At 38.4% G+C, this 10,309-nt stretch overlaps 1 protein-coding gene across 1 annotated transcript in view; it reads right to left on the bottom strand.

Annotated features, from left to right (window-relative positions):
* Positions 1–237: 237 nt before the first annotated feature.
* The window catches only part of FAM177A1 (family with sequence similarity 177 member A1), a 33,255-nt gene continuing 23,183 nt past the window's right edge, over positions 238–10,309 (bottom strand). The window contains exons 3-5 of the mRNA XM_008071458.1: positions 5,732–5,798; positions 3,964–4,061; positions 238–2,272 (exon numbers count right to left, since the gene is read on the bottom strand). Of these exons, the coding sequence (XP_008069649.1) occupies positions 2,066–2,272; positions 3,964–4,061; positions 5,732–5,798 (372 nt within the window). The 3' untranslated portion in view covers positions 238–2,065. The remainder of the gene's footprint in view (positions 2,273–3,963; positions 4,062–5,731; positions 5,799–10,309) is intronic.

The following is a 10,309-nucleotide window of genomic DNA, read 5'->3' on the forward strand; positions in this document are numbered from 1 at the left end:
TGATTTATTGTAGAGATGAGGTCTCACCAAGTTGCCCAGGCGAGTCTTGAACTTGCGGGCTCAGGCAATCCACTCTCCTCGGCCTCCCAAAGCACGGGATTACAGGCTGAGCCACTGAGCCCGGCTGTATTTAATTTTCATGAGATAAAAGATTAGAAGAAGGTAGAGTATCATGAACTATGATCCAGAAGAAAAAGTAATTCTCAAAAGGAATGAAAAGGAAGTAGGAAAAAGTGAGAGGCTTAAAATAAGACAAACCATTTAATGCATTTATGGGAAATTTTACAGTTTGCATAAATAAAATTATAAAAATGTAAGGCACAGTGAATAACTGTATTTATAAACATTATAAACTGGCCATTATTGGACAAGTATCAGAAATAAAATTCAAGAAACATATAACCTTCATAAGTCACTATATTCCTTCTAGTACAATCAGAAAAGTTTCTAGGTAAATTCTTTTAGATACTCGTGCCTCTAGGATAGAAGATTCAGAAGGTCACCTTTAGAAATACCTACCTTCACTTGATAAATATCTGAGAGGTACTATCTCAAATGAAGTTAAAAACAAATTACAAGAGGTCAGGTTAACATGTTTTAGAACTACTGGTAAATTATAATTTATTTTATCTGAAGATTGATCCTTTTAAGCACTAAAATTTATAGTGTTTATACCCATGAATAAAAAGATGACCATCACTTACTATGAAACACCATAATGAATCCATGTAATTGAAGACTCCTAATGAAAAGTTTAATTATCCTTCCTAAATTCTTCAACTTTTAGTTGAACTTAGGCTATTAACTATTAATTTCTGAAAGCTCTTTTGAAGTTTGTGAAAAGACTTAAGATCAACATTTCTAAAACACTCTACACATTCTTCCTTACTTATGTTTATATAAATCAAAGTTATACAGGTATATCTTAAGATTCTGTACACACATTTAGGAATATTTTCAAAATCAGCTTTATATTATATACCTTTGTAAGGTTTGCAAATAACACAGTAGGTAGAAGAATAGCCAACCTAGTTCAAGTAAACTGTCCATCTTACTGTTGCTACTTTAAAATGGTGAATGCTAGGTAACTTCATTAGGATACCACTGCACCCTGTACAATATCTAACAGCCCCTGATGGTGTTAAATATGTATCTCTTCTGTTTCCTCTCCCCCATAAACTACTCCATCTATAGCATTAAAGGCTAAATGAGTGTCATAACCAGGAGGCCATGTACACTTGTGCACAAATACATTAATAAATTCATTGCATAACTGGCACCTTTAATATTACGTTCAAAGCTAGTTATTTGAGTAACTGAAAAAAATACAAGACCAAGTAACTTGCATTTAAAAATGGACACCTATCTTAATATTTGGTGTTATAAACTCAAACTTTTCCATAAAATAGTTATTCTCAATGAAAGAAAATTCAAAGTGCTTCTGCCTTGCTCCCTTTATTATACAGCAAACCATCCTTTGTGTGAATTAATGGTTAGATATATAAATGCAAGGTATAACATTAGAAAATCTAAGAGAAAAAAATCCTCATTTTAATTTGAGACTGTGGGATTATCAGTTCTAATTAGCCTTAACCTTTTTTTTTAAACAAATGCACAGATAACAAAGGCAAGCTTGATAATTTAACTCTTTGTAATTGGCAATTAAGGCTCTAGGATGTTCTTAATTTTTTTTAAAAAGATTATTCTAAAGTCAAAGATCAAAGCACTAATTTGGCACACAGAGAAACAGTACCAATATCCAAGTTTCAGGTCTGAATTTTGATTCTTAGTTTTGTTTTTGTAGAGATGGGGTTTTGCTAAATTGCCCAAGCTGGTCTCAAACTGGTAGCCTCAAGTGATCCTCCTGCCTTGGGTTCCCAAAGTGTTGAGACTTGAGTCACTGCACCCAACCAAGATCTGGCTTTTGCTAGATATAGCCTAAGTATGAAGAAACGTTTTCCCTTTTCAGATAACAATTTAAAATATAAATAACTGTATTAAGTCCCACTGAATACAGAATGTGAAAGTTCCTAGTATGGGTTTGAAGTCTGACAGTCATCTCATTTTATGGTGGGATAGAAACTGAATTTTGTTTGCTTTCAATAATTACTTCAGTGTCTCCCTCCATTTCAAAATTGACATTCACAAATGAACTGGATACTACTGTTTCTGGCTGATCTGTATGAACAATGGAATCAGTCTGCAGTTTATTCTGTTGGTATTGTCTTTCTGCTTCTTCAGACATCCTGTTTTCTTCTTCTTCTTCTTCTTCCTACAGAGGGTGAATAATCAAGTATAGCTTAAATATAAATGTCAAAAAGATATAATACTACTTCTCCCACTATCAACTTACAAACATTTTTTTTAAAAAAAACCAAACATTAGTGTTATGTTAGATTCAGTTTGGTCTAATTAAGATATGCTGTCCCTTTCCCTGTTCTCAAAATGAAGAAATAACTACTGTAAAATATTTTAAGGGAAGTGAAGTTATTTTTTCAAATACGGCCCAGCACTACTTAGCTTAAATGAGTCCTGAATTAACTTCGACAAGGGTTATGTTTTTTTTTCAGATTAAGTCTAATCTAAATTAAAAATTAGCTAATACTGTATCACTTCAATTGTAGGGTGTCAGCCTAGCCTATTCAGTTAAATAGTATAGCATGGTTAGTTTTCCTGTAAGTACTTAATACGCATATACAGATAAGACACTCTCTGCCCTCAAAAAGTTTACAATCTAGTAGGAAACTTCATACATATAAAAATAGTATTAAGACAAATAAATAAACACTATAGAAATTTAGAAAGAGTAATTTATAGTGTCAGAACTACTAAATTCATTGATGAGGTAGCATTTATACTGGACCTTGTAGTACAATAGTCAGTACAGAGTGAGTAAGCCTAGAAGATTCATCTCGGGCTTGCTTGAGAATAAACAAGAGAGAGAGACCATTTAAGAGGCTAATACAATAGTCCAGATGAGGTAATGAAACTCTAAACAAGACTTGAAGTGTTAAAAAAAAAACTCGTGTTCATAAAACACGTTTGAAACCACATAACAAATATAAAGTCAGCTGACCTTTCCAGACTCACCTCCAGCAACCCACATCGTACACTATACTCCAGTGATGATGAACTATTTTTGCCATCTCCCCAAACACACAATATACCTTCATGCCTCTATATTCTAGTCTTACCTAAACTGCTGCCCTCAATTTGCTTGAGATTCTAATATTTATGGTGTGCTCACCAATATACACTAGTGCCATACTAAACAATGTATATATTAACTTATGTAATCCATAGAGCAACCTGAGCATGGATGCTGGAATTCTCCTCATTATAAAATAAGGAAATTGAGGCTCATTGAGGTTAAGTATCTTGCCCAAGGTTACAAAGTTATAAGTGGCAGAAGCAGATTTTTAATTAAGGCCTTTTGGTTCTTGAGACCTGACTTTTAAGCACTGAAGTTTTTTCATTCTTTAATTCATTTCACCCACACCTTAAGACTCACCTTCTTCAGACAGAACTGCACTCACATCTTTGTGCACTGACAACTGGTACAAGCCCATATTGTACTTATGCTTTTCTGCATCAAACCTACTCCACTTCTCCTGCACCCAGTCCATGAGCCCTAAATACAGAGACTGAATCTTGTTTCGTCATCTTAAAATGAGAATAATAATCCAAAGAGAGGTGTGAGAGCATTAAATAATATATATAAGGCACCTTACATATAGCACTAGCACAATGAAATCTAGCTTAGTTTTGCACTTAGATCCTAGGAAAATTACAGTTTTAAAGAATTCTAAAATTAATGACTCAAAGAGGTTAATGACTCTAGAATGAAATGTCTAGCATAAGGGAGCTATTTTTAGGCAGCTAGAGAATATATATGCTCATTATGCAACCCGTCAAGTCCACAGTAAACCAAATTCAACCAAGAAAAGTAAAAAGGAGACACACCTCCTTCTTCATCCGATAGTACTCATCAATGGCATACTGGTACTTTGGGGTGCTGATGCCCAAAATAGATGCAATCTTCTCTCCAAGAAAGTCACACACTAAACATAAAAAAAGTTAAAAGACTTATACAATTCCTTAAACATTTATTGAGCACTTTCTAAGTGTCAGACACAGTAGGAATACAAGAGTTACAGTTTTTGCCCTCAAGAAGATTATAGAAACCCAATATATCTCTCTTCTGTATATCGTCCCTGATTTTTCCAAGGAGTATTAGTAGATTCTTCTGAGCTCCAACAACAGTCTGTTCCTATCCCTAGTAGAGCACTTATCACCAGGTATATCTGACACAAGTCTATTTCTTCTTCTTCTTTTTTTTTTTAGTTGGAGTCTCTCTCTGTCACTCAGGCTGGGTTGTCAACTTGCTGGGCTTAGGCGATCCTTCCACCTCAGTCTTCCAAGTAGCCGAAGCTACAGGTGCGAGATACAATGCCTGGCTAATTTATTATTTATTGTAGAGATGAGAGCTTGCCAAGTTTCCCAGGCTGTTCTTGAACCCGTGGGCTCAGGCAGTCCCCTCACCTCAGCCTTGTAAAGCGCAGGGATTATAGGCCTGAGCCACGGCACCTGGCCACATGTCTATTTCTTTAATAAAAAAAAAAGGTACACTCACAGAAGAGGGGTTATCACTGGGCTGGAGGAGGGAATGCTTTTACTATAATACTCACTGAGTGTCTACCATGTGCCAGGCACTGTGAAAGCTTAAGCTTAGAGAAGTTAAAGAATTTGCTTAAACTAACAAAGCAGATTCAAAATTCAAATATCAATCTGAATCTAAAGCTCATGCTCGTTCCATTACACTAGCCCACCTAGAGTATAGTGAGCACTCAGTAAATGTTGAATCAATTATTACTCACAACAGCCCTAATAAAAAGCAAAAAGTGACAGAAGCTATGAGGGAGTTAAAATTGGAAGCAGAGGCTGGGTGCAATGGTTCAATCCTGTAATCCCAACACTTTGAGAGGCTGAGGAGAGAGGATTACCTGAACCCAAAGGTTCAAGACCAGCTGAGACAACTTGGTGAGACCTCATCTCTACAATCAATCAAAAAAATTAGCCGGGCGTGATTGCACGTGCCTGTAATTCCAGCTACTTGGAAGTCTGGGATGGGAGGATCACCTAAACCCAGCAAATCGAGGATGCGGTGGCCGTGAGTGTGCCACTGCACTCCAGCCTGGGTGACAGAGTGAGACTCCAACTAAAAAATAAAATAAAGTAAAACTGGAAGCAGAATACAGCTTTATAATTTAAAACCTATATTTAAAACTAGCATTAAGTCATAAACTGATCATTTATTTCCTTCAAATGACTTAGTTATATCTCAATTTAAGAAATGAAATAAAAATATAAATGAACTATATATAATACAGGCTTTAGAATAAACAGTGAGACAGAAGGAGAACAATACCAATAGGAAACCAAATGACAAAGTAGTAAAATAGCTGCTAATAGAAAAGGTTTAAGAACAGGAAAATCATATCTAAACTAATATTGTCATTTTTCAGTCCTTTCCTTTATCAATACATTGGAAGCTGAGGACATTCAAGGTGAAGTGTAAGTTAGATTAATACCTTTCAATACTAGCTAGCTTCCAAGGACAGCGATTATTTCCCTATTGTTTCTCGTTTTGTTTGGAAACATCTCATAGCAAAGCTCCTGTTGCTGGAGCATATTACAGCAATTATACAATATTCAAACAGAAAAGCAATACCTGAGAGGGTTGATGTAGCAGCCCGAAGCATGTAAAACCACAAGTAGGGGCCCCAGGTAAGTTTTGTCTGCAACAAGAAGTCAGGTTAGCAATATTCATACCTAACCTCATTTATACATTTAGACCACAACGAAGTAGTCAAACACTTGGTAAACACAGAGAACATTCCACAGGCAGTACTACAAACAGGCTGGAATCAAATCAAAGTTTTCAAATTTTTAGAGACAAAACTCCACAAAGCTATTTTATATTCACCCATATAACTACCACCACCTTAAACCCACAGAAATACCAAAAATATATATATATATTGGCCACTGAAATTAAATTGGTAAATCACAGTTTGGATTATTTGAACTGATAATCCAGAGCCTTCCTTTCTTTGGTCTTGCTGCTTTTTTGTTTATAAATGCATAGCTTATAAACACAACACCAGAGAGAGTATGCAATCAACAGAAAGGACGTTAAGGACTCACACAGTCTGACACACTTAGGTTATACTGGGGAAATTTTTATTTTTATTTTTATTTTTTGAATTGGAGTCTCACTCTGTCAAACAGGCTGGAGTGCAATGGCACACTCACCGCCACCCCAGCGTCGACCTGCTGGGCTCTGGCGATCCTTCCTCCTCAGCCTTCCAAGTAGCCAGAACTACAGGCACATGCTACCACACCCAGCTAATTTATTTATTTATTGTAGAGACGAGGTCTCACCAAGTTGCTCGGGCTGGTCTTGAACCCGTGAAGCTTAAGCAAACCACTCGCCTCGGCCTCCCAAAGTGCTGGGATTACAGGCTGAGCCACCAAGCCTGGCCTATACTGGAGAAATTAAGTTTCAGAGAAATTAAGCAGAATAAGTAAGCTTTCAATGGTGGGAAAATAAAGGACAAATAAGTGGTAAGATGACTTTTTTGGTTTACTTAAGGATTAAAAAAGGGACTAGATCTATAATCCAAGACAAGTTCAGTGTATATTAGCTAAGCTAGGGCCACTGCTGAAATGCAATTCATACTGCATACCTCTGTAGTTAATTTTGGTTCTGTAGCTCCATTCTGTAACTCTTGAGAAGCTTGCCATGAGATGATAGTTTGCTTCTCCGTGGATGAAACCAGTAATACAGGCATGCTTCATCATACCAATATTTTTGTTTATCAAAAGAAAACATAGTATAGCCTCTGCAATCAATCAAATGCATTAATCATTGTTTTAATATTGCTTACACAGAAGGGAGAAAGAGAATAACTTGTCCATAATCTCCCTAGATATATTAATAATTATAAGAGCAGGAAAAAAGCAAATACAGTCAGTATGGTGACTCATGCCTATAATCCCAGCACTTTGGGAGGCTGAGGTGAGAAAACTGCCTGAGCTCAGGGGATCGAGACCAGCCTGGGCAACTTGGTGAGACCTCATCTCTACAATAAATCAAAAAATTAGTTAGGCATGATGGCTCATGCCTGTAGTTCCAGCTACTTAGAAGGCTGAGGTGGAAGAATCACCTGAGCCCAGCAGGTCGAGGCTGTGGTGGCCGTGAGCGTGCCACTGCACTCCAGCCTGGGTGACAGAGTGAGACTCCAACTCAAACAAAACAAAACAAAAGGAGGTATGCCAATTTCTGTGTACAAGAAAAGACAAAGAAGTAACTCCTTTGTTTTTATTTACTCAAAATAAACATCCAAGCAAACATATAGCTTCAACCAAGAAATACTATATATTAACTGACTCCCAGAATCATATCTGCTTTACCTTCTATATTCGGGGCAGGATGGGTACTTTTTGTGGGATAAGGGTTACTTTAGAGCTCTCTTTAAGATGCTCTGACCTGGCTGGACTCAGTGGCTCAGCGTGTAATCTCAGCACTTTGGGAGGCCGAGGCAAGTGGATTGCCTGAGCTCACGAGTTTGAGACCAGCCCGGGCAACTTGGGGAGACTGCCTCTCTACAATAAATTTAAAAAAAAAATTAGGCCGGGTACAGTGGCTCACACCTATAAACCCAGCATTTTGGGAGGCTGAGGTGAGAGGATTGCCTGAGCCCATGGGCTCAACACCAGGCGACTTGGTGAGACCCCATCTCAACAATAAATCTAAAAACTAGCTGGGTGTGGTGACGCATGCCTGTAGTTTCAGCTACTTGGAAAGCTGAGGCAGAAGGATCGCCTGAACCCAGCAGGTTGAGGCTGCAGTGGCCGGGAGCATGCCACCTGGGCAACAGAGTGAGACTCCAACTCAAAAAAAAAAATGCAGAACTGAATCATAACTGCATAAACTTAAGTGCAGTGATGTTATACTACTGTAATTTTGAAGCCACTGTTGCTATTGCAGTGAGCTCTAGGGTTGTATCCAGCTAAAACACCATGTGGCATTAATCATCTTTGCATGAGTTCTTCTTTCCAGTAAATTTCATATCACAATAAAAAGTGCTCTGCTGTGATTTTCACATATTTTTCATCGTGTTCAGTGCAATACCTGAAACTCTGAATAACACCATAGGACCCATATAAAGTGCCACTGGTGATGCTAGGAGTGCTCCCAAGAAACAGAAAAAGTCACATTAGAAGAAAAAGTTGAATTGCTGATATATACCACAGATTGAGGTCAGCAGCTTCTGCTGCCTGCCATTTTAAGAAAAATGAATTCAGTGTAAGGACCACTATAAAAAAAAAAAAAAAGGAAAATGCTGAGCGTGGTGGCTATTGACTGTAATCCCAGCACTTTGGGAGGCAGAGATGAGAGGATTACCTGAGCCCAGGAGCTCGAAACCAGCCTGGGCAACTTGGTGATACCTCGTCTCTACAATTAACCAAAAAATTAGCCAGGCGGGATGGTACACCCCAGCTACTTGGAAGGCTGAGGCAAAAGGATTGCCTGAGCCTAGCAGACTAAGGCCGCGGTAGCTGTGAGCATGCCACTGCACTCCAGCGTAGGTGACAGAGGGAGACTCCAACTCAAAAAAAAAAAAGAAAAAGGAAATCTGTAAAGCCATCCGTGCAGCTATGACAGCAGTTATGAACACTTTGCACTTTTTACAAAATGCCTTTTTATCTTGTACTGAAATGTAGTTTTCTTGTTTTGTTTTTGGAGCCAGAGTCTCGCTCTGTCAGCCGGGCTGGTGTGCAATGGCATAATCATAGTTCACCACAGCCTCAAATCACTGGCCTCAAGTGATCCTCCTGTCTTAGTCTCCTGACTAGCTGGTACTTCAGGCATGCACCACCACACCCAGCTAACTTCTCAATTTTTTTGTAGAGATGATATCTCGCTATGTTGCCAAGGCTGGTCCTGAACTCCTGGGCTCGAGCAATGTCCTGCCTCAGCCTCCCAAAGTGCTGAGATTACATGTATGAGCCACCATGCCCAGTCTGAAAAATGCAGTTTTTATGTGGATTCAAGACTGCTCATAAGAAAGGCATATCTTTAGACTCTAATATTCCAAAAAAGCAAAGTCATATGACAACTTAAAACAAAAGGAAGATAAAGTATCTAAACGTAGAAAATTTAATGCCAGTAAAGGATGGTTTGAAACATGAAAAGTGCTCAGCCTTACTCATCATCAGAGAAATACATATCAAAACCACATTGAGATACCACCTAACCCCAGTAAGAATGACCATTATCAAAAAAACAAACAACAAAAGATGCTGGTGAGCATGCAGAGAAAAAGGAACACTTCTATACTGCTGGTGGGAATGCAAACTAGTGCAAACTCTGAAAAACTGTGTGGCGATTTCTAAAAGACCTAGAAATCGACCTTCCATATGACCCAGCAATCCCCTTACTGGATATATACCTGGAGGAACTCAAAGCATTCTACAAAAAAATATACTTGCACATGCATGTTTACTGCAGCACTATTCACAGTATCAAAAACATGGGCATAGTGTCTCAATCCTGTACTCCCACCACTTTGGGAGTCTGAGGCGAGAGGATTGCCTGAGACCAGGGGTTTGAGACCAGCCTGGGCAACTTAGTGAGACCTCGTCTCTACAATAAATACAAAAATAACCAGACATGGTGGCATATGCCTGTAGTTCCAGTTACTTGGAAGGCTGAAGCAGAAGGATCACCTGAGTCCAGGAGGTCAAGGCTGCAGTGGCCGTGAGCGTACCACTACACTCCAGCCCGGGCAGCAGAGTGGCACTCCAACTCAAAATAAAACAAAACAAAACAAAAAAACATGGAGCCAATTATGCTGCCCATCAAAACTGGATTGGATTTTTTAAATGTGGTACATATACACAATGGAATATTATGCAGCCATAAAGAAGGACCAACATATGGACTTCACAGCAACTTGGATGGATTTAGAGTCTATCATACTCAGTAATCTTCACAGAAACAAAGAACAGAGTACCACATGTTTTCACTCATAAGTGAACCCTGAACATTTACCATAATACTATAAGAAAAGATTAGCAGTGGTGGGATACTTCTGGGGTTGAGGTGAGGGGTGAACATCAATAAGCATATCTGATCTAAAAATGGCAAAGTGGGGACCAAAGTGTGGCCCAAACTTTGTCTGTATGATGACTACTTGTATATCTAATCCTGAATTGTACCCCACATCTTTTTTTTTTTTTT

The sequence above is a fragment of the Carlito syrichta genome, unplaced genomic scaffold (assembly GCF_000164805.1).
Source record: "Carlito syrichta isolate Samal-C Ts95f unplaced genomic scaffold, Tarsius_syrichta-2.0.1 Scaffold314334, whole genome shotgun sequence".
NCBI classification, from domain to species: domain Eukaryota; kingdom Metazoa; phylum Chordata; class Mammalia; order Primates; family Tarsiidae; genus Carlito; species Carlito syrichta.